The 27,819-nt window shown below is 42.1% G+C and overlaps 3 protein-coding genes across 6 annotated transcripts in view; 2 read left to right on the forward strand and 1 right to left on the reverse strand.

Annotated features, from left to right (window-relative positions):
* The first annotated feature begins 336 nt into the window (after positions 1-336).
* Positions 337-10,130, forward strand: LOC110496355 (translocon-associated protein subunit beta). Of its 3 annotated transcripts, none has more exons than XM_021572200.2 (6): positions 337-473; positions 1,160-1,317; positions 1,713-1,811; positions 1,951-2,059; positions 2,664-2,741; positions 9,380-10,130. In XM_021572200.2, exons 2-6 carry the CDS (start codon positions 1,160-1,162, stop codon positions 9,488-9,490), a joined length of 555 nt encoding a protein of 184 aa, XP_021427875.1. In that variant the 5' UTR covers positions 337-473; the 3' UTR covers positions 9,491-10,130. The 3 variants fall into 3 exon arrangements, with proteins under 3 accessions (XP_021427875.1, XP_036808818.1, XP_021427876.1); XM_036952923.1 differs by lacking the exon at positions 337-473 and adding an exon at positions 508-661; XM_021572201.2 differs by lacking the exon at positions 337-473 and adding an exon at positions 544-655.
* On the reverse strand, positions 9,985-18,746 carry si:ch73-109i22.2 (SH2 domain-containing protein 2A). Its single transcript, XM_021572196.2, has 9 exons — positions 18,634-18,746; positions 17,186-17,388; positions 16,147-16,322; positions 13,664-13,753; positions 13,399-13,573; positions 12,985-13,227; positions 12,519-12,882; positions 12,193-12,344; positions 9,985-10,580 (listed from the first exon to the last, which is right to left on the reverse strand). Exons 1-9 carry the CDS (start codon positions 18,659-18,661, stop codon positions 10,404-10,406), a joined length of 1,608 nt encoding a protein of 535 aa, XP_021427871.1. The 5' UTR covers positions 18,662-18,746; the 3' UTR covers positions 9,985-10,403.
* A 1,995-nt stretch (positions 18,747-20,741) lies between these two features.
* Positions 20,742-27,819, forward strand: part of LOC110496354 (death-associated protein kinase 2) — a 38,613-nt gene continuing 31,535 nt past the window's right edge. Inside the window, exon 1 of one of the 2 annotated variants that reach the window (XM_021572199.2) lies at positions 20,742-20,918. The gene's annotated coding sequence lies outside the window, so the exon portion shown is untranslated. The other variant, XM_021572198.2, reaches the window with a different exon arrangement.

The raw sequence follows: 27,819 nt of genomic DNA on the forward strand, positions 1-27,819 counted from the left end.
GTGGGGTCAGGGAGGTCCTCAGACAGAGAGAAGGGAAGAAAGTGTAGTTACAAGGCTGAGACTGGGACACAAGGCTAAATAGTACATTGAAAGTGGTGGGGAAACATCTGACTGGGAGGTGTGATCATTGTCAGGAGGAGATGGAGACAGTGGAACATCTTCTATTTCTGTCCCAGAAATATGTGAGAGAAATGGAGAGATTGTTATTCGATTTGAGGAGTAATGGGGTTGAAGAGACAGGATTAAGTGAACTGCTGGGGAAATCTTCAGGGGATGTGCTATTTAATTATGTATTTCGTTTCTTTAGGGAGGCGAGATTATTGGGAAGGATTTAGACCTTCACTGTCTCTGGACGAAACTCCAGTCCAGTTGGTGGCGGTAATAATGCGTCTTAAAATTGGTTGCCAACCGCCAAATGAAAATCCACAGAAGAAGAAACGTTCTTTCCTTGCTGATTTGTGACACGAAAGAAGGTAAGACTGCTTTATCTATTGTGGTTTGTAGCGTTTTATCTTCTGTTAGTATCAAACAGACTGAGGAAATCACGCGTTTTATTACCTTGTCAACGATTCGCGTATTATTTTTAAATCTACAATTTGCAAGTTGGCTACAATCTTGACTGTCAGTCGTCTTCCCAGTTTTTAGCCAAGTACACGTAAGCGTAAGCTTGGGGGCTAATTGCTTGCTAGCTAACGTTAGTTAGCTACTGTATCTAGCTGTTAACGTTAACTGGCATCTTCTCGTAATGTTACTTTTTTCAGACTGGTTAACATTGTTTGGCAGAATGGTTTTAATCAAGATTATGGTAGATTGGCCTATACTCTATATTAACGTCACTAGCTAACGATAAGTAGATGTATTGATTTATCCATTACTATAGTACCACGTTGAGAACGGTATAGTTTTGTCTGCCGCTTTGGCCAAGAATGGCATCGGTAACGTAATCGTCACATAGATAGCTAGTTGGCACTTCGTTTTCGCTTGACACAAAGTGAATGAGTTTGTCAATATTTAGAATTATAACCGAAGGAATATACACTACATATTTTTCTTAATATTTATAATTTTGTCTTGGATCAAAGATGCATTGAGTAAACTGAAATACACACGCTACTATTCTACAATGAAAAGTCACTTTGAGTTTTCTACTATGTTGCAGATGAGGGTCCTGTACGTTTTTGCTCTACTGGCTCTACTGGGTCAGGGGACAGGAGAAGAGGGGGCTCGTCTGTTGGCTTCCAAGTCCCTCTTGAACCGTTATGCTGTTGAAGGCCGTGACCTCACACTGCAGTACAACATCTACAACGTTGGAACCAGGTATTGGACAACATCATCCATCTCTCCCTAGCCTATGTCAAATAATACCTGACATTACACTAGTCTTGAATGGCTTCATATCCTTCAAAAGCAATGATCTGAAATGATTGCTACAACACTGCATGGATTATGGTGGAAACACATCCATTCTAGTTCCAGTCATTGTTTGTGAAGAAAAGGAAACTGAAAATGTTAATTGAAACCCAGCCTCAGGGGCATTGATGGAAGCCCCACATTATGGAAAAACTACATTGTGTGTTAAGCTGTGCCAATACAAGGCATTGAATGTCAGTCTGTGTTGAAAATAAATATATTTGTTTAGTCCCAATTCTGTACCCTTATCCCGCCCGACATGTGGTTTCAAAATCCGCCTTAACTCAATCTCCGCTCCACAGCGCTGCCCTAGAGGTCGAGCTGTCCGATGACTCCTTCCCGCCTGAGGATTTTGGCATCGTCTCTGGGATGCTGAACGTGAAATGGGACCGGATCGCCCCGTATCCTTTAGACACAATCCTAAAATGTGTTTCAGCCCAGTGTCCTTGTGGCTCCAAAGCGCCAATCTTTTTCAATGATGCCTGCGTTGTACCCTGAAGACTTATCAGTTTCTCTAGTTTGTACCTTAACCCTACCCAGTGCCAGCAATGTCTCTCATACTGTGGTACTGCGCCCCCTGAAGGCCGGATACTTCAACTTCACCTCTGCTTCTGTCAGCTACCTGGCTCAGGAGGGAGGACATGTCGTGGTAAGGGAGAGTAGAATCGTTTATGGAGATCAGGGCCTGTAGTCATAAATCGTAGTAGGAATACTGATCTAGGATTTGTTTTCCCCATTTATGTCATAATGAATAAGATTGCATGGACGTGGACTTTATCCTCGATCAGCACTCCTATTTTGAGATGCTTTTAAAAATGGGCCCAGACCTGGGTTCAAATACTATTTGAAACCTTTCAAATACTTTGTTTGCTTAAGCAGTGGCATGTGGTCAGGGTTTGAACTTTTTGTGCTTTTGTATTGGTTCCATTGCAACAGGTGTGGTCAATCAAGCAGAGCTGAAGTATTTGAACTCAGGTCTGATGCAGACTCACTCTTTTCTCTGCTGCTCTCTCCAGCCTGGAACCTTTCCTCTGCTACATTAACGGATAGAATGTAGCCTAACACAGTGGCCTACTATTAGGCTGGTGTTGATTTACTGGAGAAAAAAAAAAGTTTTTATGCAATTGCACACTTCCTGTTATTGATTTCAAGTCATTGGAAACTCCCTCTAGTCAATTGAACTAGAGACTGATGCAGAGTAGTGATGTTCATGACCTTTTGTGGAAATTAAAACTTATGTCTCCTTCCTGCAGGTTGGCTACACCAGCGCCCCCGGACAGGGTGGGATCTTGGCTCAGAGGGAGTTTGACAGGCGTTTCTCCCCCCACTATGTAAATCATTCGTCCTTTCAAACCATTGGCATGGTTATAGTAGACTTCTCTCAAAGACCTCTTACAAAACTACCAGTCAAAAGTTTGGACACCTACTCATTCAAGGGTTTATCTTTATTTGTACTATTTTCTGCATTGTAGAATAATAGTAAAGACATCAACTATGAAATAACACGCATGGTATCTTGTAGTAACACAAAAAAAGAGTTAAACAAATCAAAATAGATTTTATATTTGAGATTCTTAGAAGTAGCCACCTTTTGCCTTGACAGCTTTGCACACTTGGCATTCTCTCAACCAGCTTTTCTTTCATTCTGCGGTCCAACTCATCCCAAACCATCTCAATTGGGTTATGGTCGGGTGATTGTGGAGGCCAGGTAATCTGATGCAGCACTCATCACTCTTGTAAATGTCAAATATCCCTTACACAGCATGGAGGTGTGTTTTGTCATTGTTCTGTTGAAAAACAAATGGTAGTCCCACAAAACAGATGGGATGGTGTATTGCTGCAGAATGCTGTGGTAGCCATGCTGGTTAAGTGTGCCTTGACTTCTAAATAAATCACCAACAGTGTCACCAGCAAAGCACCATCACACCTCTTCCATGTTTCACGGTGGGAACCACACATGCAGTGATTATCTGTTCACCTACTCTGCTTCTCACACATTTGGACTCTTCAGACCAAAGAACAGATTTCCACTTGTCTAATGTCCATGGCTCGTGTTTCTTGGCCCAAGCAAGTCTTCTTATTGGTGTCCTTTAGTAGTGGTTTCTTTGCAGCAATTTGACCATGAAGGCCTGATTCACGCATTCTCCTCTGAACAGTTGATGTTGAGATGTGTCTGTTACTTGAACCTTGAAGCATTTATTTGGGCTGCAATCTGAAGTGCAGTTAACTATAATGAACTTATCCTTTGCAGCAGAGGTAACTCTGGGTCTCCCATTCCTGTGGCGGTCCTCATGAGAGCCAGTTTCATAAAGTAATGATGGACTGTCATTTCTTTTTGCTTATTTGAGCTGTTCTTGCCATAATATGGACTTGGTCTTTTACCAAATAGAGCTATCTTCTGTATACCACCCCTACCTTGTCACAACACAACTTTTGGGCTCCCGAGTCTAAGGCACTGCATCTCAGTGCTGGAGACGTCACTACAGACCCTGGTTCGATTCCTGGCTGTATCACAACCGGCTGTAATTGGGAGTCCCATAGGGTGGCGCGCAATTGGCCCAGTGTTGTCCGGGTTAGAGTTTGGCCCGGGGTAGGCCGTCATTGTAAATAAGAATTTGTTCTTAACTGATTTGCCTAGTAAAATAGAAATGGGCTCAAACGCATTAAGAAGGAAAGAAATTCCACAAATTAACTTTTAACAAGGCACTAATTCAAATGCATTCCAGGTGAGTATCTCATGAAGCTGGTTAAGAGAATGCCAGTCGTGTGCAAAGCTGTCATCAAGGCAAAGGGTGGCTACTTTGAAGAATCTCCAATTTAAAATATATTTTGATTTGTTTAACACTTTTTCGAATCTACATGATTCCATGTGTGATTAATAGTTGATGTCGTCACGATTATTCTACAATGTAGAAAATAGTAAAAATAAAGAAACCCTTGAATGAGTAGGTGTGTCCAAATTTTTTGACTGGTACTGTACATATACATACGCATAAACAGTGCATTTGGAAATATTCAGACCTTTTGCTATAAGAATAGAAATTGAGCTCCGGTGCATCCTGTTTCCATTGATCATCTTGTGAGATTTTACTACAACTTGATTGGAGTCCACCTGTGGTACATTTTGTTGATTGGACATGATTTGGAAAGGTATACACCTGTCTATATAAGGTCCCACAGTTGACAGTACATGTCAGAGCAAAACCCAAGCCGTGAGGTTGAAGGTGTTGTCTGTAGAGCTCCGAGACAGGATTGTGTCTAGGCACAGATCTGGGGAAGGGTACCAAAGTATTTCTGCAGCATTGAATGCCCCCAAGAACACTGTAGCCTCCATCTTTTTTTAAATGGAAGTAGTTTGGAACTACCAAGACTCTACCTTGAGCTGGCCAAACTGAGCAATTGTGGAAGAAGGGCCTTGGTCAGGGAGCTGACCAAGAACCCTATGGTTCCTCCGACAGAGCTGCAGAGTTTCTCTGTGGCGATGGGAGAACCTTTCAGAAGGACATCCATCTCTGCAGCACTCCACCAATCAGGTATTTATGGTATAGTGGCCAGACGAAAGCCACTCAGTAAAAAGCACACGACAGCCAGCTTGCTTGCCAAAAGGCACCTGAAGAACTCTGACCTAAACGATTCTCAGGTCTAATGAAGCCAAGATTGAACTCGGCTTGAATGCCAAGCATCACGTTTGGAGGAAACCTGGCACCATCCCCATGGTGAAGCATGGTGGTGACAGCATAATGTTGGGATGTTTTTCAGGGCAGGGACTGGCAGGGTTGAGGTAAAGATGAATGGAGCGAAGTACAAAGAGATCCTTGATGAAAACCTGCTCCAGAGCGCTCAGGATCTCAGACTGGGGCAACGTTTCACCTTCCAAAAGGACAATGGCCCTAAGCGCACAGCCAACACAACGCAGGAGTGGCTTCAGGACAAGTCTCAATGACCTTGAGTGGCCCAGCCAGAGCCCGGCCTTGAACCCGATCGAACATCTCTGGAGAGACCTGAAAATAGCTGTGCAGCGATGCTCTCCATCCAACCTGACAGAGCTTGAGGGGATTTGCAGAGAAGATTGGTAGAAACTCACCAAATACAGGTGTGCCAAGTTTGTTGCGTCATACCCAACAAGCCTTGAGGCTTCCAAAGGTGCTTCAACGAAGTGCTGTGTAAAGGGTCTGAATACTTAAGTAAATGTGATATCAGTTTCTTTATTGGTAATACATTTACAAAAATGTCTAAACCTGTTTTTGCTTTGTTATTATGGGGTATTGTGGGTAGATTGATGAGGAAAAACAATTTAATGCATTTTAGAATAAGTCTGTAATAGAGGTTGACCGATTATGATTTTTCAACGCCGATACTGATTTTATTGGAGGACCAAAAAAGCCAATACCAATTAATTGGCCGATTTATTATAATAATCATTTAAAAAAATATATATTTATTTGTAATGACAATTACAACAATACTGAATGAACACTTATTTTAACTTAATTTAATACATCAATAAAATACATTTCGCCTCAAATAAATAATGAAACGTGTTCAATTTGGTTTAAATAATGCAAAAACAAAGTGGAGAAGAAAGTAAAAGTGCAATATGTGCTATGTAAGAAAGCTAACGTTTAAGTTCCTTGCTCAGAACATGAGAACATATGAAAGCTGGTGCTTCCTTTTAACACAAGTCTTCAATATTCCCAGGTAAGAAGTTTTAGGTTGTAGTTATTCTAGGAATTATAGGACTATTTCCCTCTATACCATTTGTATTTCATTAACCTTTGACTATTGGATGTTCTTATAGGCACTTTAGTATTGCCAGTGTAACAGTATAGCTTCCGTCCCTCTCCTCGCTCCTCTCTGGGCTCCAACCAGGAACACAACGACAACAGCCACCCTCAAAGCAGCGTTACCCATGCAGAGCAAGGGGAACAACCACTCCAAGGCTCAGGGCGAGTGACGTTTGAAACGATATTAGCTCACGCTAACTAGGTAGCCATTTCACTTTGGTTACACCAGCCTCATCACGGGAGTTGATAGGCTTGAAGTCACAAACAGCGCATGCTTGACGCACAACGAAGAGCTGCTGGCAAAACGCCCGAAAGTGCTGTTTGAATGAATGTTTACGAGCCTGCTTCTGCCTACTACCTCTGTCAGATACTTAGATGCTTGTATGCTCAGTCAGGTTATATGCAACGCAGGACACGCTAGATAATATCTAGTAATCTCATCAACCATGTGTAGTTAACTAGTGATTATGGTTGATTTGATTGTTTTTTATAAGATAAGTTTAACTAGCTAGCAACTTACCTTGGCTTACTGCATTCGCGTAACAGGCAGTCTCCTTGTGGAGTGCAACGAGAGAGGCAGGTCGTTATTGCGGTGGACTAGTTAACTGTAAGGCTGCAAGATTGGATCCCCCGGGCTGACAAGGTGAAAATCTGTCGTTCTGCCCCAGTTAACCCACCGTTCCTAGGCCGTCATTGAAAATAAGAATGTGTTCTTAACTGACTTGCCTAGTTAAATAAAGATTAAATAAAGGTTTTTTAAAAATCAGTGTCCAAAAATACTGTTTTCCAATTGTTATGAAAACTTGAAATCGGCCCTAATTAATCGGCCACTCCGATAAATCGGTCGACTTCTAGTTTGTAATGTAACAATGTGGAAAAAGTCTAGGGGTCCGACTACTTAACGAAGCCACTGTATATGGACAGTTTTTAACTTGATGCCCTCCGGGCTGATTTCCTGGACCCAGATTAAGTTTATTCATAGTCAATGTTCCCTCATTTTTTTCTGGCACTGAGCCAATTTCAAGTCTGCTGAGCTCTAACTTGAACATTGTGAAAATTCTGTGCAGCATCCAGCGCGTGTTTACTGTGAACACTGAGGCTGTACCCACTTTAAGTTAAAGTTTCAGATGGTGGTCAAGTAGGCTGCTGTGGCAATTTAACCATAATATAGGCCTACCATCAAAAACAATGGAGAAAATGCATCCCATAACTTTTTAATATTGAAATAGCTGTTCTATCATTCAGCCTACAGTAGGAGTTTTTAGAACATGCGGAGCTTGACATTAACCACTTTATCCGCTTGTCCTTCAGACAAGGTGACTGAAAGTGTTGTGGTGTTTTGATGCAAAAAAACACTTTACAAAATAAAATGCATTGTTATTCCCATACATTATGACAGAATCAGACAAATTGTGATACCCTCTGCCTATTGGCTACTTAGGTTATTCAAGCCTGTCTCAATATACAACACTGCCCCTTTAAGTAAAAAAAAAAAAAAAAAAAAAAAGCTATTTTTCCTAACTCTCTTTTCAAAGATGTTTAGAAATGTACATGTTCTGTCCTCTTGTAGGAAGCAATCACTCCCTTTATTGCTGACTACAAATTATCCATAACTGGGCAAATAACTTACTCTCTTTTTGATTGCGAAACAAGCGCATTACTCACGACCACTCATGCTGTAAAGGCAGTCCATTTTAAATGAATGGCACAGATCCATATGGCAATAGTCTATTTGCATATAGACCTGCTGCCGCTCCGATTGGCTATGCCACACCGGTCTGTGTGGAGTACAACACAGACCGGGCTGAGTCTTATGTGTAATAGAATCCTATTCCGACGCGTTCTGCCTACAACAAAATCTCTTCCATAGTTAATTTAGCATACTAAGTCTTGCATAGTTTGTTTTGGTATGTTGCATTGAAAGTGGCTAATATTGCAGTGACTCGATCACAATTCCCACAGTAAAGAGAAATGTTGATATTGTTAACTAAGGGGGAAAACTCTGAACTGAACTTTCTAATCTCATGCTTCTCTACGCAGGTTGATGTTTCTTCTACGCGGCAGTTCCGGGGAGTTTAGAGGGAACATGGCTAATAGTCATAATGGCATGCTCAATGGAGATCCTTTTATTGAAAGTTCTTTTTAGTGTAGAAATGGGCTCAGTCTGAGTCCAGGAAACTAGCCCTTTGTCGTCCTTATATTTGCATTGCTTTGAATATTACTTTTTAAGTAAATACCTGCAGTCAACTTGTGCAATACGTTAGGAGATGAAGAATGTTGCCTTTATTTCGCCTGACACGTTATGAAGTTTAAGTTAGTCCCCAGTCAGTGGTCACGTGGTGTTTCTTTATGAGCACACAGCGACGAGAGACCAGAGCCTTGTGAGTCGCTCACTGTTATGCAGCAGGGTGATCTACTCACACTATGGAATTCACAACTAAATGTTTCCTGTCTAGATAGCTTAACTAAAATCTAAAATGTGATAAATGGTCTGCAGTTGTGCATATGGTTTGCTAATTTAGTAGCTAGTTGACTAAGTTGTTAGCAAGCGAATGCTTGATTTTTGAAGAAGCTAACAGCAGAGAATCCCGTCCTGGATCAAGAGCCTTGCTGGCTAATATTTGTTTTGTTCGTGCAGGAAACTGAGTAGCATTTTTGAGTTACTTGTATTGTTTGGGTCAAACTACTTTGTGTTCACAATGTGCTCGTTAGCATTCTCTGGGATTTTACATGCACTTGTTACTCTGTAATCCGAAGGTTAGCAATGCTATTAGTAGTGTTTGAAAACAGCTCAACCCTTGTGTTCAATGCCAGTATTGCCAAATATCCCAGTATGACAATCAGGATACTGCCCAAGCCAGCCCTCTCTTCAATTGATGGGACACATGAAAATAACTGTCAGGGCCTCTGTTTACTAACGAGTTAGCAGTCATCCCAAACAAACTAGACTGCAAACAACCATGGTTAATTTTGTTTTATTCTCCACTCTGTCCATTTTGTATACAATTTAAATAGAACCCCACTTCAGTAGGGTTTTGTAACAAAACCCTTTTGATGGACGAGTTCTATAAGTATCTCCCTGTTTTCCAAACGTTTTCTTGCTAAATTTGACCTAGGCCTTTTTAATTGACTGTGACCTACACATCACCCTCTTCCCTCACCCCCCTCTCTCTTTCTCCCTCCAGCTGGACTGGGCCGCCTTCGGCGTAATGACCCTCCCCTCCATCGGCATCCCCCTGCTCCTGTGGTTCTCTAGCAAGAGGAAGTACGACTCGCCCAAGGCCAAGAAGAACTGAATACTACTCTCCACTGTGGAACTAGCAATGGCTTTTCTGGGGGGGGGGGGTGTTCAAGAACTTGCACCTTTTCACACTATTGTGCTGTCATAAACCGTACTGTGCTGGCTCAGATATTTTCTTGTCACTTTGTTCTTACCAGCATAGTTCCAGCAACGATGCTGGATGTGCATCCAGACTAGTGCAGTACATCTCTGCTCAGTAGTGTGAAAAGGGTATTAGTAACTCAGGATGGGAGGAGTGGCCGTAATAACATACTTACCCATATTGGGGTAAAACAAAACATGTAATATGAGTGATCTGGGAAGATGTGCTTCCTTGTGATTGATTGTGGGATTATGAGCTTTGTGGACTTTAGCGTTCGATGATGGCGAGAATGGGCTAGTGGTTTCATTGCTGGTTATTCTATTCCATACACACGCACATGCATTACATACAGTACATATACAGAGGGGTGTCCAAGTCAGACTACAGCTGAATGCAAGAATGATATGAACGTTTTGCCTTACGTTTTATTTTGTAATTAATTTGTTTTGAAACCCTTAAAGTAATTTCTACAGAAAAAAAGTGAATAGTTTCCCAGGTAGTTCTGGGTGGGACTTTGTCTTGTTTGGGAAATAAACAAGCTGAGTTTTATCAAGTGAGATTCTTGTATTTTTACACATTTCTCAATCTTTGTGGGGTAGTGCGCACAAAATCGGAACACAAAATGGAGCACAACTTCTGTAGATGCATTTTTGGCACACAGATTGACATTCAGGACTGTCTCTAGCCTCTTGTGTTAAATAGAAAAGATAACTTGATCAGTTGATTTAAGTGTACAGTAAGTAAGGCTTAATTCTGGATATTTGCAAAGAGGGTCTTTGGTGTTTATAGTTTATTTTGTTTACAAGGGGAGTTGTATGATAGGGTCTTAGTAAGGGGTGGTCGGATTGGGTGGAGGCAGCAGAGGCCTTGAGCTGGTTGGCCTCTCTGGGATCTGTTCATAGATGCTGGTGCTCGGGTCTTGGGTCAAAGTTCGTTCTGAACAAGGTGTCAGAAAGACTCCAGATCGGGATGGGGAAGAGGACAAGATGGGATCTCCACATCGCTAGAAAAGTGCATGAAAAAAAGAAATGAAACACCTTATCAAAATACTTTCATATAAAATCTGTATTTTTTTAATCTAACATTTTCAAACTACCTTATCTACCAATGTGTAGTTTTTACTCAATTACTGAAAATGCCTGATTAACATCAGTTATTTAGAATACATTAGCCTTTTCTTTATTGCCAACCTCTTACCAAAATGGTGTAGATCGCGTGTCAAACGGAGGGCGGGGTTTCACTCCCGTGTACTTGAGTGATGAATTAAGATCACTAATTAGTAAAGAACTCCCTTTACCTGGTTGTCTAGGTCTTAATTGAACGGAAAAACCAAATACTTGCAGACACTCAGCCCTCCATGGAGAGTTTGACACCCCTGGAGTAGATAATACAGTGGGGCAAAAAAGTATTTAGTGCAAGTTCTCCCACTTAAAAAATTGAGAGAGGCCTGTAATTTTTTTTATCATAGGTACACTTCAATTATGAGAAAAACAAAATCACATTGTAGGATTTTTAATGAATTTATTTGCAAATTATGGTGGAAAATAAGTATTTGGTCACCTACAAACAAGCAAAATTTCTGGCTCTCACAGAACTGTAACTTCTTTTTTAAGAGGCTCCTCTGTCCTCCACTCGTTACCTGTATTAATGGCACCTGTTTGAACTTGTTATCAGTATAAAAGACAACTGTCCACAACCTCAAACACTCCAAACTCCACTATGGCCAAGACCAAAGAGCTGTCAAAGGACACCAGAAACAAAATTGTAGACCTGCACCAGGCTGGGAAGACTGAATCTGCAATAGGTAAGCAGCTTGGTTTGAAGAAATCAACTGTGGGAGCAATTATTAGGAAATGGAAGACATACAAGACCACTGATAATCTCCCTCGATCTGGGGCTCCACGCAAGATCTCACCCCGTGGGGTCAAAATTATCACAAGAACGGTGAGCAAAAATCCCAGAACCACATGGGGGGACCTAGTGAATGACCTACAGAGAGCTGGGACCAAAGTAACAAAGCCTACCATCAACAAGGGCATTGAAGATGAAACGTGGCTGGGTCTTTCAGCATGACAATGATCCCAAACGCACCGCCCGGGCAACGAAGGAGTGGCTTCGTAAGAAGCATTTCAAGATCCTGGAGTGGCCTAGCCAGTCTCCAGATCTCAACCCCATAGAAAATCTTTGGAGGGAGTTGAAAGTCTGTGTTGCCCAGCAACAGCCCCAAAACATCACTGCTCTAGAGGAGATCTGCATGGAGGAATGGGCCAAAATACCAGCAACAGTGTGTGAAAACCTTGTGAAGACTTACAGAAAATGTTTGACCTCTGTCATTGCCAACAAAAGTGTATATAACAAAGTATTGAGAAACTTTTGTTATTGACCAAATACTTATTTTCCACCATAATTTGCAAATAAATTAATTAAAAATCCTACAATGTGATTTTCTGGATTTTGTTTCTAATTTTGTCTGTCATAGTTGAAGTGTACCTATGATGAAAATTACAGGCCTCTCTCATCTTTTTAAGTGGGAGAACTTGCACAATTGGTGGCTGACTAAATACTTTTTTGCCCCACTGTATATGCACAACAATGTATGTTTGGTGTTCCAATACCTGCACACTTCCGTCCTGTTGAGGGGGGCAGTTAACAGGCCTGGGAGGCAGTCGTAAAGGCCGGTTGGGGGCTGTCCTGGCTGGAAGGGGGATGTGACTGGGGGCCTCTCTTGTTCTTAGGTTCACCTCTGAGTAGAGGTGATGCTGGGGGTCTACAAAAGAGAGCAGATATATTGTAATACATGTATACAGTCATATGTTCATTCTAGACATGCAAAAATGTGTATTGTGTAATTTCAGGTCAAATCAGGCATGCCGTGCCTTGCTCAGGCCAATAACAATACAACCCCTGACAGACAAGTAGCTAGTCTTGTCTTGTCTTTCACCTCGCCCACTTGTACTCCTCTCGGCATCCCGCCAGCGCCCCATGGCGTAGAAGTCGATGTGTTCCTTTGTCTCTTCTTCACGTTGAACCAGATGAGGGGTTTCCTCATAGGTGTGCAGGGGCTCCAACTTCCAGTAGCTTGGGTCCCCCGTGGACCCGCGGTGCATGAGAGGGACGGAGGACGCTGTCGCCTCCTGGCCTGGAGGATTGCCCACATTGACGTAGGGAGATGTATGGGAAAGCATGCTTGGTGGCTTGTTGACCCGGGCGTACAGTGCGTCGAAGGCGTTCTCTCCCCCGCCAAATGCTCCTGCACAGCTAACGTCAGGTTCTGTCACATCTTCGGGGAGGATCAGGTTTGTCACCTGGAAAATGTTTTGTCATGGAGTCTGTTAATCCATTAATAGCATTGACTTTTTTGTGGGTTTGTTTAACTTACAAATGTTAAAGGGAGAATAGTTCCTTACCACCAACAGTTCCCCAAGCTGGTTTTCTGGTTGAGAAAGGGACTTTTTTAGCACCTTCTTCACCACAGCATACTCTGGCGTCCCGTCGTTTGTAGGGGCTGAGCTGGCCAATATCTCTTGGACATGGACAGTGGCAGGAGCCGAGGGTGCATATGATGAGGCTTCCTTTTCGGTCACTTTCGTTGTCTCTCCACCTTCATCCTGCAACCCCAGTTTAACTGTACCCTCACAAGCTTCACTGGACTGAGAGAGTAAAAGAGAAGGAGAAAGATTGAGAAACAAACTGTTGCAGTTGAGTTTACCTAAAAGGATAGTTTGCCACAACATTTAAGTTTGTTAGATGTTTAGGTGGTGCCAATTACTATTTTCCTTTCGCTTATGAAGAAGGCATGGTGTGGAATATATACTCGGCACCTCGTCACAGGGCGTGGTGAGAATCTCGTTGAAGGGCCCCACGGGATACTGGGTGTAATAGCTGACCAGCTCCTGCAGGCTGCTATGGCGACTCTCCTCCCCAGCGATGAGGTAACACGCCCCTCTACCACCCTCTTCTTCCTCTATGATGAAATGGCGGCACCTATCCATTCCTCTGGGGGGAAAAGTGTGTGTCTGTCTAAAAATGTATTTGTGTGTGTGTGTGTGTGTGTGTGTGTGTGTGTGTGGTCTGTTGTGACTTTACCTGTATGAGAGTACAAAACCAATCTTTGACTCGCTGAGCCTGAGCAGAAAACAGCCCTGCTGCTTGTCCTTTAGAAGCTCCTCTGCCTCCCTATCCAAACAGTCGAGAGACACACACACACACACACAGAGAAAAGTGAGAACAATTCATCTTTAACAAACTGCATAAGCTGTACAAACACAGCACGTATGTATGTGTGTACAATTACATGTCTTTGCTTTGACTCATGATGTGTGTGTCACGCCTTATCCGTTCCCCTCTAGTGCTGAGTAAAAGCCAAGTTATACTTGATCCGAAAATGTGGTCGGAGGCTCCGTATGGAGGGTGTGACGCAATTGCAGGGCCTCCAGAGGCATGCAGAGGCCTAATTGAGCTCCGTACCACACTGCCATCTGCCTCCCAAATTTTGTAACAACGAGGAGGGCTCCGTATAGCTCTGCATTGACTTGATTGGTTGACAGTAGGTAGGGGCGGGAGGTCCTGTATAAACACAAACTCCCTTTGTTGACAACTTCCGTCACAACAGCTCTGCGCTGCTCCATGAAGTGCAAGAAGTATGAATGCCCTGACTTCTGCAGAGGTCGTATCACCGTAACTGCTGCACGGCCAATACAGATGCCGGATTGACCATGCAGCACCTTTAACACTGAAGCAGTTCCATTGACGAGTAGTCTTTCTGAACTATTTTCTATTTTGTTTACATATCTAGCTTTCGAACAGTGTTCTTCAATCCTGAGCCGTATTCACTAGATTCAAAACGGTAGCAAATGAGACGAAACAAGGAGGTACAAAATGCTTGTTTTTGAGAATTCTGCAGTCCCAGATTTGGATTCAATTGCATGTGTACCTCTTTCTCTAAGTGAGAAATATTTGTGTGTGTGTGTGAATATGAATATGACCTGTATATTTGATTGAATTTATTAGACCATTTTAAAAACATTAAAAACAACAAACATTCTCACCCACGTACTGTTGGTCTACTGCTCACTTTTGAGACGTGCTACTAAACTCAGCAAAAAAAGAAACTTCTCTTTTTCAGGACCCTGTCTTTCAAAGATAATTCTTTAAAAATCCAAATAACTTCACAGATCTTCATTGTAAAGGGTTTTTAAACACTGTTTCCCATGCTTGTTCAATGAACCATAAACAATGAATGAACATGCACCTGTGGAATGGTTGTTAAGACACTAACAGCTTACAGACGGTAGGCAATTAAGGTCACAGTCATGAAAACTGAAAAAAAATCATTCTGATCGGATTGGATGTGCCCCTGCCCAGTCATGCAAAATCCATCGATTGTATATTGTTGGGTTCTGAGAATATGAAAGATACTTATTCATGTCACTGAGGGGGAGAGAGAGGAATGTATGACGTTCACGTTCTGTCTGGATATGTTATTGTTAGCCATCAGGGATCCTATGGGAGGGAAAAAGACAGTCTGGTCCGAGTCAACATCACAGCCGTGAGTTTGGGAGAAGTGAGCACTTTGGGGCAGAGGTCAGGTCAGAGGAAATGGAACAGATATCACTAAGGTTCTGTCTAGCAACAGAGATGCGTTGGCTGTTCAGATGTGTAGGAGGAGACTCAGCATAGGAGAAAGGGTTAAATATCAGTGCTTGAGTGAATATGTTTTTTTGTCTTATGCAGATGTAATGGCCCAATGGGTGAATAAACTTGGTTTAAGCTTTACCAATCGTCCGTGAGTTTTAATAGGTTCATTTCAATGGACTTATTTCATTTATTGACTTATTTCACTCTGCAAAATCTTTGAAATTGTTTACATTTTTGTTCATTATAATTACATAGGTACTTGAGGACCATACTGTGGACAATCTTATATACAAGACACAATTTAAATCTGAGAGAATCTCTCCTCCACTTTGAGCCATCTGAGGCTTTCAAAGTGTGAATGGTCAAGATAAGTATGTTTGTCCCTTTGCATTTGTCGTGTCATCTGTGGTTGTGTGTATGTGTGCATGTGTGTGTTTTATGTGTGTTTGATTGTACGTGCGTGCATGTGTGTGTTTTATGTGTGTTTGATTGTACGTGCGTGCATGTGTGTGTTTTATGTGTGTTTGATTGTACGTGCGTGCATGTGTGTGTTTTATGTGTGTTTGATTGTACGTGCGTGCATGTGTGTGTTTTATGTGTGTTTGATTGTACGTGCGTGCATGTGTGTGTTTTATGTGTGTTTGAATGTACGTGCGTGCATGTGTGTGTTTTATGTGTGTTTGATTGTACGTGCGTGCATGTGTGTGTTTTATGTGTGTTTGATTGTACGTGCGTGCATGTGTGTGTTTTATGTGTGTTTGATTGTACGTGCGTGCATGTGTGTGTTTTATGTGTGTTTGATTGTACGTGCATGCATGTGTGTCTGCGGTCTTTTTGCATATGCACTTGTTTCCCTGAATGCGCCATGTTTCTTTTTTCTATTGCAGATAATATGTATGCCAGTATATGTTTCTGTGTGCTAGCAGTCTGACCTGCGTGTGGCGAAGCCGTGTAGCCAGCGGGGCATTGGGCGACCAGGCCGACACAGGCGGGGAAGCTGTGTCCTCTCAAACCACAGCAGGGTGTGTGCCCGAAGGGACGGGGACAAGGGCTCCAGGGGCCCGGGGCCACCCAGAGTCAGAGCAGGAGACACCCTCTTCACTACTGTCTGATAGAGGGAGATAGACAGGGAGGGTTGTGAGATTTCTAGGCACATTCAATAGTTGTCTGTTGTGCTGTCGGGTATCTTTCCATTATTGTGGAGATTTTAAGGCAATTCTGAAAAGAAAACAAAAAGGGGGAATAGGAGAGAGTATGAGAGAACAAGGCCCAGTCCAGAAATAGCACCTACCAACTATAAGCAATATGTATAGCTCCACCTTGTCTGAAAAAGGAAAGGAAAGAGATGGGAGAGAGGGGGTAGGAGAGGGAGTTGGATGTAACACTTGGATACGTTCCCACAGAAGTTACCTTAGCAAGAGAAGACAGTTACATTTTAGATACTTGATATGCTCATCCATGCCTTTTTCGTTCCAGCAAAATAAACCCACCATAGTATTTCACCTATCCTTTCCCATTTATGCACATCAAACCGGTAGGATCTTGGAGAAGGCTCTGGAGACAGAATCTGAACTGGGCTGACCCATGCAACGCTGAACGTAGAGAGGTACCTTTCAGTTGTCTTTATTTTAACGTTTCTATCCCACCATGAAATGGATGTTTTTATTGGCCGAGCCACAGGAAGTTGTCTGTCTCTAACTACACTATGTGGTTTAGGGTGTAAAGTGTGGCTGCTGGTTTCACACATGACAATCTGACTGGAGGCTTACGGGAAGTCCTCTACAAATACACAGACATATACATTTTAGAAAACAAGCATTCACATACAGTAGAAATTGTACAAATGTTTGTCTGTGTTGTGTCTACCATGCATAGAAAACTATTGAAAAGCATGCACATTTCTGTATTTTGACCCAATAGTTGAGTTTCCACTGATCTGGTAAATCTAATGTAAAATGTTTATTCTGTCACCTCATTCTCCTGGCCATTGGTTTGTTTGGCTGGTAGCACCACCTCCTCACGAAGGGTTTTGGGGACCTTTAAGCTCCGCCTGGGTTTGATTGGAGGAGTCTGGCGGGTGGGTGGGTCTTGAGCAGAATGCTGGTGTGGTACAGGCTTTTGGGGTTGGATTGGCAGGCAGCTGATTCGCTCTTCTCGCCTGAGGATTTCAACATCTGCAAACCAACACAAAATAATCTATAAAGCTAACCATTAACTATCACAAAAGTGACGGCCACAGAAACCTTTTTTTTTTATTTCTTTTTTTACATTTAACAAACACAATATTATGAACTAACAAAATATTATGGGCTTAATAACAGTACAGTATTTTTTTTATTTTATTTAACTAGGCAAGTCAGTTAAGAACAAATTTTGTGAGTTTTCGTGAGAAGACCGATTTGTCTCATGGTCTGACAAACACTGCAGTAACTCGGTTACCTTCCACAACAGATGCTGAAGCCCGACATAGGCGGATGCGGTGGATTGGCCCTTGCAAAAATGCCTAAATTAACGGATTTTAATGGGGATTTTGATGTTTTCACTTTGTCATGATGGGGTATTGTGTGAAACAAAAAAATATTTAATCAATTTTGAATTCAGACTGTAACACAACCAAATGTGGAATAAGTCAAGGGGTATGAATACTTTCTGAAGGCACTGTAGTAAAACACATGAGACACAAGACAACATAAAAAAAACACAGCAATTAATGGAAGTTAGAAGGGTGTAAAGTGCATACTTTCTCTGACAATCAAGCAATTCAGATCACTTTTAGCATCAACTTCAGGTATTGTAGATAACACCGTAGATAATGCAATGTTCACATTAGTGCATTGGATGCACCTAGAATTCACACAAATAATCAATTTTATAACAAGCACAGTTGTATTTTTTTTTCAAACCCAGTTGGCCGCATTTTTGCTGTGACTCAGATTTGGTCAGTTGATGCCTATTAGCTGTTGGTATCTTATTGGAGAAAAGGTGGAGTGTAACCAAGGTAATCTGGTAACTACTCTTGTGTGATGAGTAACCTTTTTCTGAGACCTGACTTAGCTCCCACAGCTAATGCCTAGCTTAGTGGGCTAACACAATCTTCAGTTGCGCAGACAAACCTGTCTCTCTAACTCTTTCAGCCCAACAGCAGACCCTTGGCTTGGTATCATGCTGAGTGATTGGGATGGGGAAATGTAACCACTCTCAAATGCATAGATGGAGCTATGGCCAGGATTTACAGTCCGTGAGATCGACATGATCTTTTTAAACATATTTCTAAACTATAAATTGTTTGTTAATAAAGACTCAAACGGCAATAAAAATGTAAGCAATGGTAAACAATGATATTAAATGAGTTAGTAATGAAAACATTGTTCCTACATAGTTCTGGCTGATTATAAAATGGTTAAAAATATAAGCCTGACCTTTTAAGCGCTGGTAGTCAAAGTCCATGATGACATTTAAAATAGGTCGTCACAAGACGGCTGTATCAACGGATGTCTGAACATCTCTTTCCTCCTCTACATCAACTGCTGTGTGTGTGGGTGGGGGGGGGGAGGGGGGGAGGGGGGAAACATAATAAAGAGAGAAACTATAAAAGTTGTTGTGGGTGGGGGAGGGGAAATTTAATCTTTACCAATTTCTTAATTACATAATTATGTCCTAATTGTGCATACAAATACCAAAAGTGATACAGTATGTGCATGTATCTACAATTATCAATGTAGATACATGTTTTAGACTTATTTTCTATTTTTGCAAATAACAACTGCTCATGTCCATCACAGAAGAAACAATAATTTGCATGAGCTGAGCTGAATCTTTACCCTGTTGCCTACAAGTAACCTAGCGCTCCCTTTTTGGTGCACATTTTGCATTTGTCAAGTTAGAGAACTGAGAGACATGTAGCACAAAGAACAAAGTGGCAGTCACATGCCCCCACCCATGTGCACACACACACACACACACACACACACACACACACACACACAGGAAGAGTGAGGCACCGCAACTTAACAAATGACAACAGAGATAGGAGGACTGGAGAAAATGAAAGAGTGAGCTGAACTTAGTCAGACAGACTCAGGAGGACTCAATTCACTCAATTGCAGATGATGAAAAATAGCACTGTGGAAGCGAGATGACTCGGAATGTATAGCTCTGTGAACCACGTTAACACTGTCCCTCCCCACAAGTTGTTCCTTTCGCAGACTTTGTCATTGGTTATGTGAAACCACATCTGTCTTTAATTTAAAATACATAGGAAACATCTTACTTAAGTGTAAGGAAGGATTGAAGATTCGCCCCCGAGTGAACCCGCAGTGCGATTTCCTGTATCTGTATTGACTGAAATTGGGCCTACGTTTAACTATGACCAAAGTAGCTCTCATTGGTTCACCATAAGGTCAACTAACACTGAAATACACTCTCAATACTGAATAATGAAAAGTTAGCAGGAATTCATGAAAATACTGCACAATGCACTGTGCAAGGCAGATGTTGGGATCCAATGCATAGTAATGCATAGAAATATAGTTCCTCATTCATTCATAGATGATTGTCTCTGGTTTCCTGTTATCTTTCTCACAGCTGCATTGTTGTCGCGTTCGTTTTCTTAATATTTGTATCTTCTTATCTCTCCTGTTCTCGCTGTCTCCCCATACCTCAAAACATCTCTCCATCTCTCTCTCTCAAAACACACAAATACATATTTCACATAAACAAACCTACAGGCACAGACACACAGACACACACCACTCTCTCTGTCTCAGTTACTGTACTGCATTCTGTGACATTTCTTTTCACTTCCTTCCACCTACAAATATCCAAGTAAGTTAAACTATAGCTGCCATTGTCTCAACTTGTCATGTGACATGGCACTTACTAATTATGAAACATTTAGAGGAGTTTTTTTTTCTAAGAGCTTATATTATGTCCACAACTGTTCTGTTCCATCCGTGTATGTATACTTACTGTGTATTACTGTATAAAAACAATAATCATAATAACAATTTGCTACATTTATTAAATCAGGTGTATTCCATGCAATTTGTTTTAATAATTTGTATTTATCGGAGTATTAGGCCATAGACTTGTGATTATTCCAATGTGAAAGGTAAAGAGAAAGGATTAGGGCAGAACTACAGTAGGATTCGGCTACTTATAAATAACAGTTCAATTTTAATTCCACAGAGCGGCGCAAGAACCAAACACATCCTAAGATAATGTTTTGGGGATGATACAGCACACGTGCCACAATAAAAACATGACATCTTGTAACAAACGATCAAAGGCCAATTGCATATCATCACCGTCATGATTAATTATCATCTTCATCAATCCATGAATGTCGTTGATCTCATTTCAATGAATTAGTGTGTATATAGCCATACAATAGGGTGCCACCACACACACACAGGCTGACAATATCTCACTATCGTTGTGTGTTACAGCATAGGATCATTGAAACATAATGGACCATATGCGACTTGACAAGTTGCTTCATATCTAGGAAGTGTGGTTGTCGGGTTCGTTTTTTCGAATGGCATAGCATGCCTGTACAACTCAATATAATATATACAAACCTCACACTTTTTCAACGATTGTCTTGTTTGAGACAGCCGTTTCGTGCCTCTATTTCGGACCTCTGTTGGACTGGCACGATTCGTGACGTCTTCGTGCGCAGCCACGCGGACAGTTTCGAAAACAGGTGAGCTCTTTCCATAGCCGCCTTTGGTGCGTAAAACGACGGTATCGTTATTTACTCATACAGAAAAGCAGAACGATAGCGGGGGTATCAGACAATGTTGCATTGCTGTGGTATGTCGCAACTCAAACGAAACAACGCTGCCTGAATGCTATCAAACGAAACAGCGTTGCCTGAACGCTTATAATAGGCTACATTCCGAGAAAGGGATACCAATATTTTGCAGGTATTTATTTTTATCCAGGTGGGTTTATTGCAGAATTAAATTCACACAGTTGTAAATACCGGTGGTCGTGTTTTGTATGACATGCTATTCTCTCCCTGTAATGTGTGTGTGTGTGTGTGTGTGTGTGAGTGGGAGAGAGCGGGAGGGCTTTTATATTCATAATGTATAGGCTACTGTATGATCAAATGCTCTATCCTAGTTATTTTTATGTGATACACTAATGTAAATCTGGTTGTGTTGTGTGTAGTGGTACTAATTCGAAGTAATGGGAATTGGGTGCATGTGTGCACTGGAGCAAAGAGCATCGTGAGCTCTGATTGCAACCTGGTCTCAGAACATTTCATGTTATTCTGTATATTAATCAGAGATACTCCATTTAGTGTGGTGTATTATGTTTCTTATGGTATGTATTAATTTGTGGATGTCCATCATCCATTTTGTATGATGTGTTACGAATTTGATATATGTTACAAATTATAATTCTTATGATATGAATTTGCAAAACATACAATATGTTACGAATTCGCAAAACATATGATATGTAACAAATTATTATTCGTTTTGGCTAATGCTAACGTTAGCTAGGCTAGGGGTTAGGGTTTAGGTGTTAAGGTTAGGAGTTAGGTTAACTTCTTGATGCACCCATCCAGTTAGCGGGATCATTTTTGTCAACATCCGCTGAATTGCAGAGCGCCAAATTCAAATTAAATTACTACAAATATTTCATTTTCATGAAATCACAAGTGGAATATTGCAAAACACAGCTTAGCTTGTTGTTAATCCACCTGGCATGTCAGATTTCAAAAAAGCTTTTTCGACGAAAGCATACCAAGCGTTTATGTAAGGACATCTCTCTCAGTAGACAAAACGTTACAAACAGCTAGCAGCCAAGTAGATTGGTCACGAAAGTCAGAAAAGCAATAAAATGAATCGCTTACCTTTGACGATCTTCTGATGTTTGCACTCACGAGACTCCCAGTTACACAATAAATGTTCCTTTTGTTCCATAAAGATTATTTTTATATTCAAAATACCTCCATGTGATTGCCGCATTATGTTCAGAAATCCACAGGCTCGAGCGGTCACGACCAGGCAGACGAAAATTCCAAAATAGTATCCGTAAAGTTCGTAGAAACATGTCAAATGTTTTTTATAATCAATCCTCAGTTTGTTTTTACAATATACAGTGGGGCAAAAGTATTTAGTCAGCCACCAATTGTGCAAGTTCTCCCACTTAAAAAGATGAGAGAGGCCTATAATTTTCATCATAGGTGCACTTCAACTATGACAGACAAAATGAGGAAAAAAAATCCAGAAAATCACATTGTAGGATTTTTTATGAATTTATTTGCAAATTATGGTGGAAAATAAGTATTTGGTCAATAACAAAAGTTTCTCAATACTTTGTTATATACCCTTTGTTGGCAATGACAGAGGTCAAACGTTTTCTGTAAGTCTTCACAAGGTTTTCACACACTGTTGCTGGTATTTTGGCCCATTCCTCCATGCAGATCTCCTCTAGAGCAGTGATGTTTTGGGGCTGTTGCTGGGCAACACGGACTTTCAACTCCCTCCAAAGATTTTCACTCAAAATCTCACGATACATGGTCCGCATTCATTCTTCCCTTTACACGGATCAGTCGCCCTGGTCCCTTTGCAGAAAAACAGCCCCAAAGCATGATGTTTCCACCCCCATGCTTCACAGTAGGTATGGTGTTCTTTGGATGCAACTCAGCATTCTCCAAACACGACGAGTTGAGTTTTTACCAAAAAGTTATATTTTGGTTTCATCTGACCATATGACATTCTCCCAATCTTCTTCTGGATCATCCAAATGCTCTCTAGCAAACTTCAGACGGGCCTGGACATGTACTGGCTTAAGCAGGGGGACACGTCTGGCACTGCAGGATTTGAGTCGCTGGCGGCGTAGTGTGTTACTGATGGTAGGCTTTGTTACTTTGGTCCCAGCTCTCTGCAGGTCATTCACTAGGTCCCCCCATGTGGTTCTGGGATTTTTGCTCACCGTTCTTGTGATCATTTTGACCCCACGAGGTGAGATATTGCGTGGAGCCTCAGATCGAGGGAGACTACCAGTGGTCTTGTATGTCTTCCATTTCCTAATAATTGCTCCCACAGTTGATTTCTTCAAACCAAGCTGCTTACCTATTGCAGATTCAGTCTTCCCAGCCTGGTGCAGGTCTACAATTTTGTTTCTGGTGTCCTTTGACAGATCTTTGGTCTTGGCTATAGTGGAGTTTGGAGTGTGACTGTTTGAGGTTGTGGACAGATGTCTTTTATACTGATAACAAGTTCAAACAGGTGCCATTAATACAGGTAACAAGTGGAGGACAGAGGAGCCTCTTAAAGAAGAAGTTACAGGTCTGTGAGAGCCAGAAATCTTGCTTGTTTGTAGGTGATCAAATACTTATTTTCCACCATAATTTACAAATAAATTAAAGAAGAAGTTACAGGTCTATGAGAGCCAGAAATCTTGCTTGTTTGTAGGTGACCAAATACTTATTTCCCACCATAATTTGCAAATAAATTCATTAAAAATCCTACAATGTGATTTTCTGGATTTTTTTTCTTCTCATTTTGTCTGTCATAGTTGAAGTGTACCTATGATGAAAATTACAGGTCTCTCTCATCTTTTTAAGTGGGAGAACTTGCACAATTGGTGGCTGACTAAATACTTTTTTGCCCCACTGTATAATTGATAATATTTAAACCGGGACTGTAGCTTCTTCAATAGGAGAGAGGGAGAAAATGTCTGATCCAAGCTGTTGCGCATGCAAAACGCTGCAGGCATCCAGCTATACAATGATGCGATGTAATCTTTCTCGCTCAAAATAAAAGCCTGAAACGATGTCTAAAGACTGTTCACACCAGGGGGAAGCCATAGGGAAAGGAATCTGGTTGATATCCTTTTAAATGGAGCGAAGGCAGGCAATGGAACAGAGAGCTTTCAGGAAAAACAGCACCTCCGGGTTGGATTTTCCTCAGGTTTTCGCCTGCAATATCAGTTCTGTTATACTCACAGACAATATTTTGACAGTTTTGGAAACTTTAGAGTATTTCCTATCCTAATCTGATATGCATATTCTAGATTCTGGGCCTGAGAAATAGATAGTTTCATTTGACGCACGTTTTTCATCCAAACATCAAAATACCGCCCCCTACACTCAACAGGTTAAAGGGGTAAGGTTAGGGTTATGAGAATGGTTAGCTAAAAGGGTTAGGGTTAGCTAACATAATAAGTAGTTGCATAGTAGCAAAAAAGTAGTAAGTAGTTGAAAAGTTGCTAATTAGCTAAAGTTGTCCGTGATGAGATTCGAACACGCAACCTTTGGGTTGCTAGATGTTCATGTTATACCTTTTGTTTTTGCCTTAAGTAACCTTTTGCCTTATGTAACCATACCAAACATTACAAATCACACTAATTTGATTGTCCCGGATTTACATTTACTATGTTACGTCTAGTCTATGAGACCAGGCTGTTGATTTGAACATACAGTTCTCTGCACTGCTCCCAGGGGGCTTGACTCACATGACATCACACTGACCAATGCACTGTGTAGTGACTCTGACTATGGCTCAGTTGTAACCTTTATCTACATTGAAATATGGATATACAGTACTGTAGGTTACTGGGGTATGGCTAAATTAAAGGGGAAATCTGTGATTGATACATCCATTTCTTGTTTTACTTTTAAATTATTTATATAGACCTATACCCATTGATTAAATCAAATCAAATCAAATCAAATTTTATTTGTCACATACACATGGTTAGCAGATGTTAATGCGAGTGTAGCGAAATGCTTGTGCTTCTAGTTCCAACAATGCAGTAATAACAAGTAATCTAACTAACAATTCCAAAACTACTGTCTTGTACACAGTGTAAGGGGATAAAGAATATGTACATAAGGATATATGAATGAGTGATGGTACAGAGCAGCATAGGCAAGATACAGTAGATGGTATCGGGTACAGTATGTACAAATGAGATGAGTATGTAAACAAAGTGGCATAGTATAGTATAAAGTGGCTAGTGATACATGTATTACATAAGGATACCGTCGATGATATAGAGTACAGTATATACGTATGCATATGAGATGAATAATGTAGGGTAAGTAACATTTATATAAGGTAGCATTGTTTAAAGTGGCTAGTGATATATTTACATCATTTCCCATCAATTCCCATTATTAAAGTGGCTGGAGTTGAGTCAGTGTCAGTGTGTTGGCAGCAGCCACTCAGTGTTAGTGGTGGCTGTTTAACAGTCTGATGGCCTTGAGATAGAAGCTGTTTTTCAGTCTCTCGGTCCCAGCTTTGATGCACCTGTACTGACCTCGCCTTCTGGATGATAGCGGGGTGAACAGGCAGTGGCTCGGGTGGTTGATGTCCTTGATGATCTTTATGGCCTTCCTGTGACATCGGGTGGTGTAGGTGTCCTGGAGGGCAGGTAGTTTGCCCCCGGTGATGCGTTGTGCAGACCTCACTACCCTCTGGAGAGCCTTACGGTTGAGGGCGGTGCAGTTGCCATACCAGGCGGTGATACAGCCCGCCAGGATGCTCTCGATTGTGCATCTGTAGAAGTTTGTGAGTGCTTTTGGTGACAAGCCGAATTTCTTCAGCCTCCTGAGGTTGAAGAGGCGCTGCTGCGCCTTCTTCACGATGCTGTCTGTGTGAGTGGACCAATTCAGTTTGTCTGTGATGTGTATGCCGAGGAACTTAAAACTTGCTACCCTCTCCACTACTGTTCCATCGATGTGGATAGGGGGGTGTTCCCTCTGCTGTTTCCTGAAGTCCACAATCATCTCCTTAGTTTTGTTGACGTTGAGTGTGAGGTTGTTTTCCTGACACCACACTCCGAGGGCCCTCACCTCCTCCCTGTAGGCCGTCTCATCGTTGTTGGTAATCAAGCCTACCACTGTTGTGTCGTCCGCAAACTTGATGATTGAGTTGGAGGCGTGCGTGGCCACGCAGTCGTGGGTGAACAGGGAGTACAGGAGAGGGCTCAGAACGCAACCTTGTGGGGCCCCAGTGTTGAGGATCAGCGGGAGGAGATGTTGTTGCCTACCCTCACCACCTGGGGGCGGCCCGTCAGGAAGTCCAGTACCCAGTTGCACAGGGCGGGGTCGAGACCCAGGGTCTCGAGCTTGATGACGAGCTTGGAGGGTACTATGGTGTTGAATGCCGAGCTGTAGTCGATGAACAGCATTCTCACATAGGTATTCCTCTTGTCCAGATGGGTTAGGGCAGTGTGCAGTGTGGTTGAGATTGCATCGTCTGTGGACCTATTTGGGCGGTAAGCAAATTGGAGTGGGTCTAGGGTGTCAGGTAGGGTGGAGGTGATATGGTCCTTGACTAGTCTCTCAAAGCACTTCATGATGACGGATGTGAGTGCTACGGGGCGGTAGTCATTTAGCTCAGTTACCTTAGCTTTCTTGGGAACAGGAACAATGGTGGCCCTCTTGAAGCATGTGGGAACAGCAGACTGGTATAGGGATTGATTGAATATGTCCGTAAACACACCGGCCAGCTGGTCTGCGCATGCTCTGAGGGCGCGGCTGGGGATGCCATCTGGGCCTGCAGCCTTGCGAGGGTTAACACGTTTAAATGTCTTACTCACCTCGGCTGCAGTGAAGGAGAGACCGCATGTTTTCGTTGCAGGCCGTGTCAGTGGCACTGTATTGTCCTCAAAGCGGGCAAAAAAGTTATTTAGTCTGCCTGGGAGCAAGACATCCTGGTCCGTGACTGGGCTGGATTTCTTCCTGTAGTCCGTGATTGACTGTAGACCCTGCCACATGCCTCTTGTGTCTGAGCCGTTGAATTGAGATTCTACTTTGTCTCTGTACTGGCGCTTAGCTTGTTTGATAGCCTTGCGGAGGGAATAGCTGCACTGTTTGTATTCGGTTATGTTACCAGACACCTTGCCCTGATTAAAAGCAGTGGTTCGCGCTTTCAGTTTCACACGAATGCTGCCATCAATCCACGGTTTCTGGTTAGGGAATGTTTTAATCGTTGCTATGGGAACGACATCTTCAACGCACGTTCTAATGAACTCGCACACCGAATCAGCGTATTCGTCAATGTTGTTATCTGACGCAATACGAAACATCTCCCAGTCCACGTGATGGAAGCAGTCTTGGAGTGTGGAGTCAGCTTGGTCGGACCAGCGTTGGACCGACCTCAGCGTGGGAGCCTCTTGTTTTAGTTTCTGTCTGTAGGCAGGGATCAACAAAATGGAGTCGTGGTCAGCTTTTCCGAAAGGGGGGCGGGGCAGGGCCATATATGCGTCGCGGAAGTTAGAGTAACAATGGTCCAAGGTCTTTCCTCCCCTGGTTGCGCAATCGATATGCTGATAAAATTTGGGGAGTCTTGTTTTCAGATTAGCCTTGTTAAAATCCCCAGCTACAATGAATGCAGCCTCCGGATAAATTGTTTCCAGTTTGCAGAGAGTTAAATAAAGTTCGTTCAGAGCCATCGATGTGTCTGCTTGGGGGGGGATATATACGGCTGTGATTATAATCGAAGAGAATTCTCTTGGTAGATAATGCGGTCTACATTTGATTGTGAGGAATTCTAAATCAGGTGAACAGAAGGATTTGAGTTCCTGTATGTTTCTTTCATCGCACCATGTCACGTTGGCCATGAGGCATATGCCCCCGC

This window comes from Oncorhynchus mykiss, chromosome 18, assembly GCF_013265735.2.
Source record: "Oncorhynchus mykiss isolate Arlee chromosome 18, USDA_OmykA_1.1, whole genome shotgun sequence".
NCBI classification, from domain to species: Eukaryota; Metazoa; Chordata; class Actinopteri; order Salmoniformes; family Salmonidae; genus Oncorhynchus; species Oncorhynchus mykiss.

Bases quoted from the DNA above. Each gene is read 5' to 3' on its own strand.
- LOC110496355 (XM_021572200.2), top strand. From the start codon at position 1,160: ATGAGGGTCCTGTACGTTTTTGCTCTACTGGCTCTACTGGGTCAGGGG. The intron at 1,812-1,950 runs GTATCCTTTAGA...AACCCTACCCAG, and splicing joins AAATGGGACCGGATCGCCCC to TGCCAGCAATGTCTCTCATA. The intron at 2,060-2,663 runs GTAAGGGAGAGT...TCCTTCCTGCAG, and splicing joins AGGAGGGAGGACATGTCGTG to GTTGGCTACACCAGCGCCCC.
- si:ch73-109i22.2 (XM_021572196.2), bottom strand. From the start codon at position 18,661: ATGGACTTTGACTACCAGCGCTTAAAAG. The intron at 13,574-13,663 runs GTAAAGTCACAA...TTTTCCCCCCAG, and splicing joins GGTTTTGTACTCTCATACAG to AGGAATGGATAGGTGCCGCC. The intron at 12,883-12,984 runs GTAAGGAACTAT...AACATTTTCCAG, and splicing joins AGCTTGGGGAACTGTTGGTG to GTGACAAACCTGATCCTCCC.